This window comes from Hipposideros armiger, unplaced genomic scaffold (assembly GCF_001890085.2).
Source record: "Hipposideros armiger isolate ML-2016 unplaced genomic scaffold, ASM189008v1 scaffold_997, whole genome shotgun sequence".
NCBI lineage: Eukaryota > Metazoa > Chordata > Mammalia > Chiroptera > Hipposideridae > Hipposideros > Hipposideros armiger.
Genome location: NW_017732347.1, coordinates 368,891 through 385,211, shown reverse-complemented (window position 1 = coordinate 385,211; position 16,321 = coordinate 368,891). Strand labels below are relative to the sequence as shown.

Here is a 16,321-nt window from a genome sequence, read left to right as displayed (position 1 = left end):
AGACCTATCCCCTGTCCCTTGGGCACATGCCACCATGTCAGGAGCTGAAAAGAACATTTGCTAAGGCCCCAGTTGAAGCCCATATCTCTTTGGTTGCAGAAACCATGAAGGCCAAGGAATTCACAGAGAGTAAATCATTATTTGGAGACCCCTCCTCCATCCTCCACAACCACCTATCACAGTAGAACGGGAAGGCCCAGTAAGAAAAAGGCCAGAAAATCCCAATGTTCTTGAGGCCTCCAAGTAGGAAACAGAAGCAGTGGTTGGAGCAGACAGTAAAGAAAAACTGCAATGGCCCTCTGAAGCCACAGTGCTTTCTATGTCTGGGGTGCCATCAACCCTGAGCCGGTTCCTTCTGCTCAGCCTGTGCTGTCCAGCCATATTTCCTGGAGCACCCCCCCATGCTCCAAGCTACAGCTATAAACCCCTTTCCCAAGCTTCCTTGGATTTCTGTTTTTCACCACAAGATACTAGAAACCTTCCATTTCCAGGAGTTTCCCTTCAGGGCTGTGCCTTAGAGGAGGGTGGCCTTAGTTCAGTGCAACACACAACGTTCCCTGCTTAGCATTCTGGCCTTTTCCAGAAGCACCCCAGTCCCAGAGAAGAGACATCCGATATGGGGACAATCAGCAGCCTGCCTCCACAAGAAGGTTAATTTGATCATTATTTTTCTAATCTTATCTGACCACCTGCTGTTCCCCCACAGCCTCGTTTCTTTCAGGTTCTGGTCTCAAACAACAAGCAAAGTCCTTTATTTTCCATCAAATAGATCTGACAGTGAAAAGAAGAAAAGCAGAGAGAGAGAGCAAGCCCCAGGTTCAGGCAGACCCTGGTAGTGGGTTGGAAAGAGGAGAAAGGAGAGGGAGCTGCATAGACACAAGTGGTCAGCCTCCACCAGCCTTCCACCACCCTCCCTCCCACCAAAGCGCAGAGACAGTCTTCTCATGGCTACTGCCCCCCCCACCCCTCAATCTTCTCCCCATCACTGCACGCTGACTTTCATTATAAACAGCTTGCAGGTGATGCTGTGGGGAAACACCTGCTCTTACACGCTGCTGGTTCAAGTGTAAACGGAGGCAGCTCCTGAGTGGGCCACTTGGCAGCAGTCATTGAAATAGAAAGCGATTCTTCCCAGGACACACCTTAGAGAGAAAGTTGCACTCCTGCATGCAGCAAATGGTTTACTGAATGAAACCTTGTTTGAAGTCGAGAAAAACTGAAGCAACCTAAATGTCCATCAATCCGAGGCTGGCTAAACAGTGGCTTATTGTTAAGATGGAACATTTCCTATCTATTTCAAAAACACTAGGTGACTATGTATAAGCACAGCTGGAGCTCCAAGACACATGACTGAGTAAAAAAGTAAGCCAGAGCACAATGTGTACAATGTTCTACTTTTTAAACACATACCTGAAACAATTCTATTGTATATATTTCCAATAGCATCTATAGGTATACAAATGCAAAGAAAAATACTTGTGAAGATATGCACTGAACTTCTAACACTGACAATCCGGGTGGGGATGGGAGAGTGAAATGAGGTGAGGAGGTAGAGAAGCTTAGCTGTAGTATTTTCACCTTGCACTAAGGAGAACATATGCGTACTTTTATTTGTGTGCTTTGAAGTGTTTGCATGAAAGGGGCCCCTTCAACACCTCCAGGGACCTGCTCCAGGCCTCCGCCCTGACCCACAGGATGGTCCTCTTTGGAGAAGTCATGAAGGCATCCTGTGTCCAGAGGCAGGTCCTCTTCCCTGTGTGTGCCTCTCATAGCTTATCGATTAAACCACTGTGGAGTACTGATTTACTTTATTACCTTTCCTAGGAAATCATCGCCATTAAAGAGGCCTACCAGAGGTGTAAGTGACCTTTTGTTCTGACTTTGGGTAAAGAATGTTCTTTTCAAAATGTTTCTAGGAAATTAAATTGTCTTCTTTCTCCCCTCCTTTTTCCCTCTTCAAAAGTATTTGACAGGAGCCTTGAATCAGCTATCAAAGATGATACGAGTGGCAACCTAAAAAAAATTCTGGTGTCTCTGCTACAGGTAAGGGTAAAGAGGTCTCACCTGCTTTATAACCTTAGGAAATAGCCCTTGGCAACATGGTACCATGATGAAAAAGGCCACGTAGATAAACATTTCCTTCTTTTTATTAAAAAAGAGGGATCATTCACCCAGGCTCTCTCAGCCCAGCCCTGGGGAAATTATTCAATTGGGATTTCTCTCATGATAATAATTCACGTAGTCATTTGCAGTTTGCAATCCCTTTTTGTTAATGGCCCATCTCATTAAGCACCGCCACCTCATTTTCCCAGTGAGGAGACTCAAGCCTGGACAGAGGATGGGTAACCTGCCCAGATTTACACACAGTAAGGAAGACGCAGTCCAGGAGCCAGAACCAGACCATCTGAATCCAAACAGGGTCCTTTTCACAGCCCAGCTCTGCCCTTACTTCCAGGATCCACCCCAAGTCTCAGCCTATAAGAACTGCTGCGGGGAGCTTGGGCAGGAAAGTGGGGCTTTCAGAATCCTCCCTGCTAGGACACACCTCCTGGGCCTCCAGCCAAACAGCATCTGTACTCTCATTGATACACCCATCTTTATTAGCTTTGTGCATTTCCTGTTTCATTTCTCTCGATGTGGATAGACTGACAGCAGAGAACACGTGGAGCAGCTTTCCACTGTAATAGGAAGAATATACGAGTTCTGCTGTATAAACAAAATGCCACAACCTTAGGAGCTCAAAACAACATAGACCTATGATCTCGCCGTTTCTATAGGTCAGGAGTCCTGTCACAGGTTATGTGAGCCCTCTGCTCAGGGTCTCCAGGCTGGAACCAAGGCAGCCAGCGCTGCCGTTTCATCAGAGCACCTGGGTCCTCTTCCAAGCTCACTGGTTGTGGGCGGTTTTCAGGTTTTTTGCAGCTGTGTGACTGATGTCGCTATTTTCTTGCTAGCTGTCACCCAGAGACCACTATCAGCATTGAAAGGCTATCTGCAATTCCCTGGCATGTGCCCCCACAGACAGCTCAAAGCATGGCTTTTTGGGTTCTTTCAATCCAGCAGAAGCTCATCTCTCTGACTTGTTCCATCTCTGACCTTTTAAGAGCTCACTTGATTGGGTGAGACCCATCCCTTTTGATAAACTCAACAGATTAGGGATCTTAATCACATCTGCAAACACCTCCTTTGCCTTATTAACAGAACACAACCACAGGAGTGATATCTCATCATATTCACAGCCTTGCCCACACTCAAGAGAAGGGGATTATACAAGGGTGTGGGCCATTGGGGTTGTTTTAGAATTCTGCCTGCCACAAAGGGCTCAGACTTCAAGACCTTCCATTACCAACATTCAGGGTTCTTCAGGATGGGGACTCTGAGAGGTGGGATTTAATATTTTGGAAAGGAGGCTAGTACCTTTTTAATTAACTGACTCACAGAGACATCATGAAGTTGCTTTCAGCCTGCTTAGAGGTCAGTGGGGTTTGTGAATGATTCTGGCTTCTACACAAAAAAAACCCCCAAAACAGAAAATAAGTGTTGTCAGGGAAGGTACTCTGTTTATTAGTTGTCCCCAAAAGATGGCAGCAAAGAGCAGTGTTGCCACTCTGCCAGGCTGACTCCATGAGGCCACCCCACTGAGGTCACCCACCAGTTTTCCAGGATTTTTCCTTTTTGTTTTCTGTGGTCGGGCAGGAACTCAAGCTAATAACAATGTGTCAATTTTTCTAGGCTAATCGGGATGAAGGAGATAATGTGGACAAAGATCTAGCTGGCCAGGATGCCAAAGATCTGTATGATGTAAGTATGCAGATGTGCCAGTCTCAGCAAAACCTCTTTTTAAATTTATTCGCATTATTAACAAGTGTTTCTTTATTATAGGCAAATGGGAGTTACTCAGGAAATAAGCATGAGCTTTAAAATATTTTTCATACATACAATCTTCACGAACCTAGAAGAATTATTCCTGTTCTTATGCTCTGAGGTTAACCACCTCCGATCCATTTTGTCATAAGGGAGGGTATAAATAATACAAACGAATATGGGAAATATACGCGCGGGTTAGACGTTTAAAGTGTTCAGTCAATCAATTGGGCTTCTAACTCAGCGCAGATTTTATAATTTCCTGTAAGTCAGGCCTGGTCACAGCACTGTATAGTCAGTCTTTTCGCCAAAGGCTTTTTCCAAATGTTTGCATTTGACCCCTGAGGCAGGGGAAGGCCGCTGGGGCACCGATGAACTTGCCTTCAATGAAGTTCTGGCCGAGAGGAGCCACAAGCAGTTACGAGCCACCTTTCAAGCCTATCAGATTGTGAGTAGTCAAGTGCCAGGGCAAGGAGTTCACATTGAAAGTGAGGGGGAGGGGCGGGGGGGGCGTGCCTTTTACAACAGTGGTTCTCAACCAGGGCTCATTTTGCCCACCCCAAGGGATATTTGATAATGTCTGGAAACATTTGGGGGTGTCACATCGTCTGGTACTGTCAGTAGGCAGAGGCCAGGGTGCTGCTAAACATCTTACAATGCACAGGACAGCCCCACAGCAAAGAATCACCTGCCCCCAAATGGAGTGCCAAGGGTGGGAAACCCCGCTTTACAAGAGAGGCTACGAAAGTAGAGACGTGTCAAGTTTAGGAGCAAAGCCCTAGAGTCAGAGGGTCCAGGTTCAAATCCTGGTTCTACCACTGGCAAGTGACCTCTCTATCCTCATCTGTAAGACAGAGGCCATGACCATCATCACACCCTCTTGGGGTTATTTTAAGAGCTAAATAAGATAAATGTAAAAGGCTCAGGACAGTACCTGGCATGTGGTAAGCATACAAATGTTCGCTATTGTTATTTTTCCAATTTACAGTTGAGCTAGCAGCGCTGACCACTCCCAAGATGGGTGTGATATACCTCAGAGATAAACTCCTGAAAAGATGCGCGTAAATTACTTTTATATAGTTATTTTTTTAATCTAATGATTATTTTAAGCCAACAAGGAGAGATAGCTATTTCAAGGCACTTAGTGGTAAGTCCTTCCCTGAAAATCAGTCTTTAATTGCAGGAAGCCTTTTGTGGAGTATCAGATTTTTTTTTTTTGGTCTCCTATTTTATATTTGTAAAGTGCTTTTAACGATTCAAAGCACTTCTGTGCCCCGTATCTCATTTCAATTTCACAATAATACCGTAACTATAATGCACGCTGCACAGCCATTGTTACCCACAACTGCTGGACAAGGAAAGTCTGTTATGAGTAAGAAACCATCTGTAACTTATCAGGACCACACAGCAAGTCAGTAGCAGAGAGTGGATGAGAACTCCAAGATTCCCCAGCCTGAGCTCCTACCTCGGCTGGAGCTGGCGGCTCCTCACTCAAAATTGTGTTTTCTATGTGTTGCCAGCAGATGAAAAGACAATAAAGCTTTGGAATTTTATCATTACTGTACATAAGCCTTTAGGGCCCTCTGCTTTCAAATCGTTCCCAGAGTCATGATCAAAGGCAGCTGACCCTGCACTCCCCTGGCCTCTGTGCCTCGAGCTGTGGAGACTGAGCTAGAAGATGGCTCCACGACCTAGACCTTCTTCCTTCATGACTGGGGCCGAGGATGGAGGTTCTGGGTATGGCTGTCATTGGTGATGACTGTAGAAACACACATACATGTGCGTGTGCGTGTGTGCGTGTGCATGTGTGTGTGAACGACTGACCACCTGACTGAGGGTACTCTAAGGCCAATCCTTCTTAAAATGAATCCCGTAGCAGCAGCAGCAGTATCACCTGAGAATGTGTTAAAAGTGAGAATTCGCAGTCCTCACCCTGGACCTACTGAGTCAGATTCTCGGGGGGTTGAGGGGTCCTATTGCCTGTTTTGTTTTAACAAATCCTCCAGATTCTAATGCAAGTTAAAATGCAAGAAGTCTGCTCCAGGTTACTAGCTGTATGACCGTGGGCAAGTTAGTCAGGGTCCTGTGCCTCAGTTTCCCCAATCATTAAAATAGGGATTATAATAGTACGTACTGCATAGGGTTGGTAAGGATTAAATGAATTAACAGGCCAACAGAGTAAAAAAAAAACCAGAGCTAAAGCTCAAATGGACGATAAGATAATCGACTGAGTTGACGATTCTTTGCATGGCACCAGCTCAAAAAAGCTGCCTCTTCAACTATTCCAACAAACTTGCTGAAACATCATTCACCTTGATCTTTATCGTTGATTTTTAGATTGCACTCTGATCTTAGGACCCTGATCCATAAATTTCCTCATGGTCTCTGGCTAAAAGCACCAAGATGCTGGTGTCAGATCGCTGGAACACGTTATGTGACATAGGTTGTCCTGATCTAGAGTTGAACTGTAATTTTTGGCACAAAAACACAGGGTTTTGCCCTTTATTTGCCCTCTAAGCCTGAGTCTTCACTTTATTTTATTTTTCAATTACAGCTGACATGAAATATTATATTAGTTTCATGTGTATAGCATAGTGGTTAGACATTTATATAACTTATGAAGTGATACCCCCTACCCCCCCCCCCCCGATAAGTCTAATACCCACCTGGCACCATACATAGTTTTTACCATATTGTTGACTATATTCCCTATGCTGTACTTTACATCCCCATGACTGTTCTGCAACTGCCAATTTGTACTTCTTGAACCCTTCCCCCTTTTCACCGAACCCTGCAACCCCCTTCCCATCTGGCAACCATCAGTTTGTTCTCTGTATCTATGAGTCTGTTTCTGTTCTGCTTGCTTTTTTTATGTTTCGTATTTTAGATTCCACATGTAAGTGGAATCATATGGTATTTGTCTTTTTCTGTCTGACTTATTTCACACAATGAAATATTACTCAGCCATAAAAAAGGTTTACATAGTTATAAAGCTGAAGTAAGTTCCCCAAACAGGGCTCAAAATAAATCGTAGGTACACACACCCACAGCCCAGGCTCACTGCCTCCCTCACCGCTTCTCCCCTCCTCTTTGAGTGTCCTAAACCCATTCTAGAGCCTTTAGCCCAATAATTGCTGTAGCCAAAGCAATTGACAGGGTTATGCTATGGGCACACTGTCAATTTGGGGGACTTGGCTTTAAAAGAAAGAAATGTCTCCCCTATTTTTCTAATAAGCTCCCTACCTGGTTAACTAGAAGGCTTTGAGGTTTGCCTGGAATTCGCCCTGGTAATGTGTTTTTGTACTAAGAACAAGCCCTGGTTCTGTCCCAAAAGCCCCATAAGAATGAAGTGTTCCAGTAAGTGAAAAGCGTGCCATTTGCAAAGGAGAGTTGCAATCGCTTGGGCCAGTCAATTGTTTTCCACGAATCCACTGGTGGTGCCTTGGTAGCTACCAGGAGGCAGTTAGGGGAAGGAGGTAGGTAGAGATGAAGGGGCGATGCCATCTTTTTGTAGTGTGTGACTAGTGCCCCCTGAAGTTGTGCAAAGAAGAGACCCTGAGAAGGCAGAAGCCTGGCATTACTGCCTAGGGCTAAGGTAAGGGCCTTGTCTGCTGCCTCTCCAGCACAGCTCTGCTTTTTTTGCTTTTGTCTGTTGTGTAGGCTGAGATTCTACAGAAAATTGAAAAGTGCTGTTCTGGTTCAGCATTAACAACAGAAACTGAAAGTGGTTTAATATGAGTATTTTTTTTTTAGTAAACACAGACCTGTGAATACAATGTCCTCTTGAAATGCAATCCCAGACTACAGAACAAGAGCCCTGCTCATGAGAAAGTGATACCAACTCCCCCAAAAAGGCTGTGAACAGCTAAGGAACGGACAGGACTGAAAACTCCCCAACCCAATCCCCTTCGAACCCATCACACACACCAGACCTCCGTTTGTGCAAACCATGACAAGATCAAGGAACAGGGCTTCATTCAATCTGGACGCTCCTTCCTTCAGAGCTATTGTGCTTAGGTTGGAAAGACTATTGTGTTTACCTGTGTTTTCAGACTAAACTCCAGAAACTCCACTGGCAGGTCCTTCAGTTATTTAAAGAATCATAATTGTGTCATATCCTCTAAAGAGAATTTCTCAGAAAGATGCTTCAGTATTTCTGATACTTAACTGCATTTCCCAAACCCAACAAGAAGTTTGCCTTTCTCTTCATTTGCCTGCCCTGAGTTTGGCCCAGGAGGTACTTGCACTAAGCATAGCCACAATTTACTTTGAGCTTCAGCTTCTGTAAATATTTGGAAAGAAACCTAATGCGTAATTCTGTACAGAGTGATATGCGAGGTGGTGGTGAACATAGGACCATTTGGAATCACCCCAGAGTGAAGGAAAGTGGCATTTGGACGTGGTGAACCATCCCCCCCGCCCCCACCCGACACACCCCAACCCCCTCCAGCCCATGCAGCTCCACTGTATCAGAAACCTTAGGCAGGTCCTTGCCACGAACTTCACAGCCTCTATTTCACCCAAACTATAGGAGACTGAGTCCCCAGTCCCAGGACAACGTTGACAGGAAGGTGTGAGTAAGATGATTATAACCACAGCCTCTTAGAAAATTAGAAATAGAAAGAGTGTTTAAAAACACATAGGAAACGCAAATATTACATGAAGAATTATTGACCCGGTATATGTCCATTGTTCTTCCATTCCTTGCTTTTACAGAGGAGGAAGTCGAGGCTCAGGATGTGGTCCTGACTGGGGTCAAATCCATTAGGTGCAGATCTGGACTAGCTCCTCAGCCATGAGAGCCCCCACTCAAATAGGAGGTTTCAGCCCTGCCAGGCACCAGATCAGATAGGAGTTCCTTAAGGCCACATGACGAAACCTGGAAGAGTTGTGCTTTTTGTGCAGGAAGAACCCCAAGTCCACCAAAATCAAAACAATGTATTAACAGCTGGACTTTGTCTCCCCAGCTTATCGGCAAAGACATCGAAGAGGCCATCGAAGCAGAAACCTCAGGAGATCTGCAGAAGGCCTACTTAACTCTTGGTAAAGTGCCACTAGGAGAGTCCCTGACTTAGGATGGGCTCCCTGGAACCAGACTCAGAGACGGAGGTTTGCGTGCAGGAAACTGTCACAGAATAGTTTTGGGAACAACACATCTAAGCAGCATTGGGCAAGGGAGAGAATGAATGTGATGCAGTTGCAACAGGCTCTTTGCTGGTCCCCCAAGGGGCCCGGAAGCCAGGATGTCCAAAGTGGAGGCAAGTAGCCAGAGAGCTGCACCCTGGGAGCATTTGCAACCCTGGGTAAGGCTGCTTCCTCCTTGGAGGGTAACTCCTGGGAAGGGACTCAGATGTGAGCAGCCAGCAGGCAACACTTGGACTGAGTGCCTCGGTCCTGTAGCGGTCATCTGGGGTACACACCGTGGCATCCCATACAGTCCCACTAAGCTTGCGGGTTCCCGAGAGCATCTGTTGGCAGCCTGGGACCATTGTCCAGTCTCAGGGAGCAGTATGTGGTTCATATGATGCACACTCCAAAGTGCCCAGGCTCTGGACCCATGAACAAGTCTCTGCACATGCCTAATGGCTCGAGGGTGTCCTTTTTCATTCAGTTCCCTTCAACATTTGGAATGAATGAGGCCTGTTTAGAAAGAGATGGGAGGGAGACCAGATCTTGAGTGTGCCAAGCAAACACCAGGGCCTCCTCTCCAGGTGTTGCCCACAGGCAGGAAATAGCAGAGAGATGGGCATGAGGCTGTGTCTGGCAGGCTCCCTTTTCCTTTCTGCAAGGCCTGGAATGGAGGCATTGTCCATTGTCCACACTCCTGCGCTGAGGCGTCCAGGGCACCATCCCAAATGGCACAAGCAATGGCGATAGGCACCCCCAGAAGAGGAAGAACTGAAAAAGCAGCCCTGGAAGTTAAAAAACGTGCTCTAGCTGCCAAACTTTTTCTTTTCTTTCTTTCTTTGTTTTTTTGGGAACAATGTCAGCAATTGATTTTTTTTTTTAATTCATCCTCATTTTGCATTCAAGTCAGCAGGACTTCTATTGTGATGTCCAGAGGCCTAAGCATCCCTGACCCACCCTGGATACACATGGATGACTGTTTGTAGGGCTGAAAGGATGAGTGTCTTAAGTAAATGAAGAGACCCATCAGCGCCCAGCTCCGAGCCTCCGAACCCCTCCTGTGCTTACAGTGCAGAGAATCAGGAGAACACCAGTGTTCAGTCAGAAGAGTGACGTTAATATTTATTAATATTAATTATTAATGGTAATAAAACCATTATTAATGGTAATAAAACCATTCAACTCTTTAACATTTACTTAGCACCTGTCTAGGCCAGGGGCCGTGCTAGGTGTGGGGATCAGAGATAAATAGGTCCAGTTCCTGCTCTTAAGGAGTGTAAAGTCCATGGCAGATACACACAAATCAATAGGGTAGGCTCCAGGAATGATAAAAACCAAACCAGCCAGAGCAAGGAGGGTACAGAGGAAGGAAAGGCTCCGTGCTTGCGGTTGGGGACCAGGAAATGCAGGACTTAGGTGTACTCCAGCGATAGCACACGTAAAAGTGATTAGAAAAGACCTTGAGAATAAACACACAGATTGGAAACACGACTTCAAGACTGGATTTTCTACTGCCCCCTGCCACACTCTTACCTAGCTCATACAGATGCCAGTTTATGCTTAACATTAAGAAGGAGGGGTTATGAGACTCAATGACTCCCACCTCTTGCAGTCTCTGAAGCAATACTTCTCAAAGTGGGAGGGGACCCCAGCACGGACCACCAGCATCAGAATCACCTATGGCAAAGCATGTGAAAATACAGTTTCCTGAGCCCCAAGGCAGCTTGCCCATCCAGGAGGGGAGGAGAGCCTGGAAGCCACACTGTCACAGCATCCCTAAGTGATTGCCTTATGCGCACTGGAGTTTGAGAACCCCTGTTCTCCAGTAAGAAGGACCAAGAGACAGTGTAGTAGACGGCTGCCCCGCCTTCCACTCGCCGCCGTAACTCCCAACCCTTCCTCAGCTAGCCCCATCCAAACCTCTGAGCGATGCCTGCTACGGCGATGAACAGAGGCTGTTCAATAGGCATAGCTTGTATGTAGTAGGGAAGCTGAGCATTTTCTCCCCAAAATATCAGGAAGAAGCAATGCAGACACCTAATCATATGCAGGCATGGAGCACACTGACAGCAGGCAGACAGTCATTTCAGCATCAGCTAGTGCTGCAAGGGAGCGGGTCCTTAGGGAAACCTGTGAGGTCACTAGCTCAGAAAGCCTGGGGATCACAGTGAGCCCCAAAAGTGCTGCTACCCAAATTGATAGGTTCTCCGGGGCCACAACCGCCACCCATCCAGCAGCAGCTTTTGGGTTGTTCTCGGGCTAAAGAGGTCAGGCGCCTGGGTCTGGCTTTTACTTTTCCGCTGACACTCTGGTGGCTGCCACATGGCCTACAAACGGAGACAGACCTCCCAGCTTAGACTCTGCTTCCCTAACCCTGTTCCTCTCCCTTGCTTGTAAACGTCAATCATATGGGCAATTACCTAGGAAACCGGAGTTTCCATTACAGGCCATATTAAGGCTGCGCATTCCACGCTTATGCTGAATTAATAACTCGTTACGAATCACTTACATCGGAAATGTTAAGTGTTCTAGGTAAATGTCAACAACCTAACGAGTAAACGGTTCTTTCCCTCCAAAGCGTTAGTCAATATGGAACCGTATTAGCCTGGGGGGCGGGGGGAGAGGAAGAGTGATTTATCCCCGGGAGTAGTGATGCACCCTATCTCCCGGTTAGTGAGTGGAAACCATGCTTCGTTAATTTGTGGGTTAGATCAAAGCTGGTGGGCAAGGGAGTTGGGGGCTGAAAAGAGAAACTGGCACCCTCCTAGGAAGGTGATCTGTAGATAGGCTCAAACATTTCATCAAGCCCGCATCCCAGGTTGCAAACTAAGAAGAGTGTGGGGCAACTTGGAAACGCTCCAGAGATGAGGTGCACAAACCCAACCCAGTGAGGAAACACCAAGGGAAGGAAGGTTGTCTTACACAGGAAAGCAGGCGACAGTCTTACTGTGTGATGGGAAATTTTATTCCAGCAAGGCTGCCAGCCAACCTGTTTCTTTTGTGGACCTGACTCCAGCCTCAGGGATTTTATTTAGGTATGAAAGTTATTTCGGCTGGAGAGAAATCACGCACTTTGCAGGGAGAGCCTAAAGAGGGCCAAGCGTTCCTCCACCGTCAAAGAGTCATCAGGGAACAGGGGAGGCTCTTATTTGTCAGAATGGGTTCTGGCTGAAGAATCCGGGTGCTCTGACCAGGAGAATCTCCCAGATCCCATGACACAACAGTGGACTTCACTCCTTTCAAACATCTGCCTCATAACCCAGTGGGCTCCAAGGGCAGCCAAGTGACACTCCGGGACATCTCGGTTCCTTCTGAGGGTCTCCATGTTACTCAACAGAATGTGACCGTCTCATGTTCTCTTTTCTGTCACCCTGCCCAGTGAGGTGTGCCCGGGACCAGGAGGGTTATTTCGCTGACCGTCTGTACAAGTCCATGAAGGGAGCGGGGACCGATGAGGAGACGCTAATTCACATCTTTGTGACCAGGGGTGAGGTAAGACACACTCAACTCCAAAGGGGCAGACGGCAGCGTCCCTTTGTACCACCACAGATGTCGTCAACACATAGTTTTTCTTAAGTGCCTATTTACAGAAAAAAGTAAAACAGAGACAGCTTTTACCTTCCCAGACTTTGTGAAAGACAACTGTGCTATTCATCCATCTGTTTTCTTTTTGTAAAAATACAGTAATGATAGCTGCTTCTATTTTTGTCATCTGTGGCTCCGGAGAGCTCGTGACAGTGTGCAGAGGGGACCTGTGCAGCCCTCCTGGGTAATGCAGCTATGCTTGGCTCCTGGGTAATGCAGCTATGCTTGGCTCCTGTTTTAAGGAAGACAAAATAGAGACACTGAAAGTTTAGCGACGGAATAGGTCACCCAGTAGTCGAGACAATAAGCAAACGATTTCCTAACTCCTGAGCTAGGCCTTTGTGTAATGAAACACACCACAGACGCACAATTTTGCACAGGAAACACATCAGTACAAGACAATGTTTCTCAACCTCTTTTTAATTATGGATTGCCCCACTAAGAAGACACTTTGGACTCAGTTGTTTTCCGAAATCAATAGCCTACCCTCAAGACATGATACCGTATACCAGTTTACGTTCCTTAATATAGTCACTTTTACATGAAAAGATTAAGACTTTTTTTCACGCTGCGAGAACCAATTTTTGCCCTGTTGGGAGCAATACTGTCCCTCTCTGACAATGCACGAGGGTAAGTAAGGGACGGGGAGGTGTGTAGCCAGAAGCTTGGGGGCAGCTGTCAAGATTCATAGCACAGACTCTGGAATACAGGGCTACACAGAGAAGAAATTACAAAATAAGGGGGAAATGGCATTTCATCTGCAGCAGGAGAAGCCTTGGCGAATGAAGTGTAACTGAGCACTTGAAAACCACAGACATCCTCTCTCAAAAAATTGTTAAATGATGGGGGAAAGATACCAACCCAAATGCTGGCCCACGGCTTCTGTCAAATAATACTTAACATCTCGCACTGTTTTTTCATATAACTTAGCAACACGACTCTTCTTTCGTTTTTATTCCTATTCTTGGAATTTCTGCTCCACCTCCTTCTCTTCCTCCTCCACTATTCATATTATTCTTTCTCTCTTAAAGTCCGTGTCTGCCTCTCCTTCCTATTTCCCTTCCCCAGGGTCTCTGCCACTCTCCTGCAGTCCCCATTCTCTCCTCTGTGGCTCTGAATCTCTGCCTTTCACTTCTCTCTCTAGGTCTCTGCCTTCTCTGTCTCTCTGTCTCTTAGCAACTCAACCCCCAACCAAAGTCATGAGGCATTCAAAGGAGCAGAGCACAGCGAGGATTCTGAAAGACCCCAGGGGACTGGATGGGTCTGGAGGGCTCCCCAGAGTTCCAAGTTCACTCCCATGTGGGTCGCGGACTGTTTATTCCAAGATGCTCTGCCCGTGTCGGTACTGACCATGGGTCCTGGGTCATCTCCACATGAGGACCATTCGCTGAGAATGCTTCAGGCCTGGCCGGATATAGTTGGCCAGAACCCCTAATCCCCCAAAGCTGCATAGTACTAGAACAGAGCCTCAGTGCACCCCAATCCCACGCTGACCCCCTCTCCTCCCTGCCCCTCCCCAGCCAAGCAGTGCACAAAGCCAGGAGAGCCGAGGGACAGGTCCCAGCTGCCTGACATAGTCTCTCTCCTGCTCAGCGCCCACTTTGAACAATTCTTTACTCTCCTGCCTTCTCCTGTTCTTATCTTTCTCTCTTCTGTTCAGCTTTCTAATCGGTTCAGGAGGAAAAAGAACCAGAAACTTGAGCAATGGTTTGAGTGCCGGTCTAGGAAGCAAGATAGAGTTTAAATATATATATATATATATATATATATATATATATATATATATATATATATATATATAAAAGAGGGGGGGACTAAAAACCACAAAACTCCTGGTTAAAGAGAGTGTTGTTCTTTCATGAGGCTGTGCTCTCTCTGGAATTAGATCTTTTCTCCTTTACCAGATTGTAAGAGCTTTTAGAGCAGGATCATCTTTTAACCATTTTTCTGCTGAGTCCTCCCGCTCCTTCCACCCCCTAGGTTTTTCAAGCTTTTAATACATTAGATTCAAAATAAGTCCTAGAAATCGATATTGATTTGAATTTTGTTGATTAAGATACTAATGCCCTTCCTGATCAGGGCGCGAGAAAAAAGGCTTCATTTCAAATCTCTATGTTTTGTCAAGTCCTGCTACCTAAGAATGATTCATTTTTAAATAACTGTAGAAAACTCAAAAGAAAAATAACATTTTGCAACACATAAAACTCATGTAATCAAATTTCCGTGTCCATAAATAAAGTTTTATTGGACACACGCGCACGCACACAGACGCCTCTGCAACCTTTGGGGAGCTCAGCTCAGCTTTCCTTTCCTCACTCGCACAATAGGAAGAATAATGGCCCCTACCACTAAGGGTTAAATGAGCACAAATGAGCAAAGGAGGATACCGTGCTTAGAACAATGCCTGCCTGCGTCTACAGTGAACATGCTCTAAATGTTGCATCCCCATTACTGTTCTCATCTCTTCTGCAGGTGGATCTTCAGGGGATAAAAGCAAAGTTCCAAGAGAAGTATCAGAAGTCTCTCTCTGACATGGTTCGCTCGGACACTTCTGGGGACTTCCAGAAACTGCTGGTGGCCCTCTTGCACTGAACGAAGCCAGAGCAGTGGGAGCACAGGGAGGAGTCAATCACCTTTGTCAAGAGTCCATTCCAAACCAGATTTGCAAATGGGACTCCAGCATGAAAACCTTTCAAGAGTCTTGGTTTATTTTTTTGGGCAGCTTGAGTAGTGTAGCCAGGCCAGGCTGATTCGGTTAAAGACAGCAGCCTCAGGATGGCTTGGGCACATCATCCTTGAACGTTGGCTTAGCAAGTATCTGGGCTGCCTCTTAACTTCCCTTTAGTGTGGCAACTGAATGCTTTTTAAGTACAAATGAAATCAGCAGTTGATGACAAAACAATCCACTTGTAATAAAACATTTACAAGACCATGTATCGCACTGTGGGGGCGGGGGGTGTCCTGGGTAAAGATTAAATGGTTAAGGTACGGAGAAGACAAAATTAAACAGTTCGTTAATTTTCCTTCTTTGTGTTCAATTTCAAAGCCTCAATGTTAATTAAAGTTGCGGATTATGCCTCCATCAGCTGCTTTTCCAAAGACTGGGTTGATTAGTTTTGGCTCTTGTCCTGGAAACATATGACTTGTGAAATTCAAACATATTTGGGAAATGCAAACAGTTACATTTATTAACGATCACCAAGGACGTTAATCAGGGCCAGCAGCAGGGAAATGATTGACGCGCCTACGAGGAGTATAACTAGAGGTAACATTCACCAACCTACTAACTACCTGGTTTTAAATGGTTTTTCTGGCTCCTATAGACATTGGACCCACTTGAGTCTCCCATCAGGTCTTCACATACAATTAGCCTAGGCACAGTGCCAAGAGGATCAAGGTCAAAGTTCTGACTCTTAAATGGATTGGTTCCACACCAATAGAATCTCTATTCCAAGATGTTTGTCTCACAGCCACGTGTTGCTAGACATAGAAGAGTCTGTCAAGAGAATATGGACACTTTGGTCCAATAATTATAGTTATTACACATTGGATGTTTATTTGTGCTTGGCACTGCTAAATAGCAGATTTTCATATTTAATCTTCCCAACAGTCCTCTGAGGTTAATATTACTCCCGTTGATCAGTTGAAGAAACTGAGACATTAAGTAACCAGGCTAAATTCATCTGCAAGTGATAGAGTTGGGATTTGAATTCAAGGCTGGTTGACTTCAGAAATCACAGGACTA

At 45.9% G+C, this 16,321-nt stretch overlaps 1 protein-coding gene across 1 annotated transcript in view; it reads left to right on the top strand.

The window, feature by feature from the left end:
* Positions 1–15,645, top strand: part of ANXA13 (annexin A13) — a 45,207-nt gene extending 29,562 nt beyond the window's left edge. The window contains exons 5-11 of the mRNA XM_019631388.1: positions 1,825–1,858; positions 1,964–2,043; positions 3,733–3,801; positions 4,211–4,312; positions 8,832–8,907; positions 12,371–12,483; positions 15,049–15,645. Coding sequence (XP_019486933.1) covers positions 1,825–1,858; positions 1,964–2,043; positions 3,733–3,801; positions 4,211–4,312; positions 8,832–8,907; positions 12,371–12,483; positions 15,049–15,168 — 594 coding nt within the window. The 3' untranslated portion in view covers positions 15,169–15,645. The remainder of the gene's footprint in view (positions 1–1,824; positions 1,859–1,963; positions 2,044–3,732; positions 3,802–4,210; positions 4,313–8,831; positions 8,908–12,370; positions 12,484–15,048) is intronic.
* The last annotated feature ends 676 nt before the right edge of the window (positions 15,646–16,321 follow it).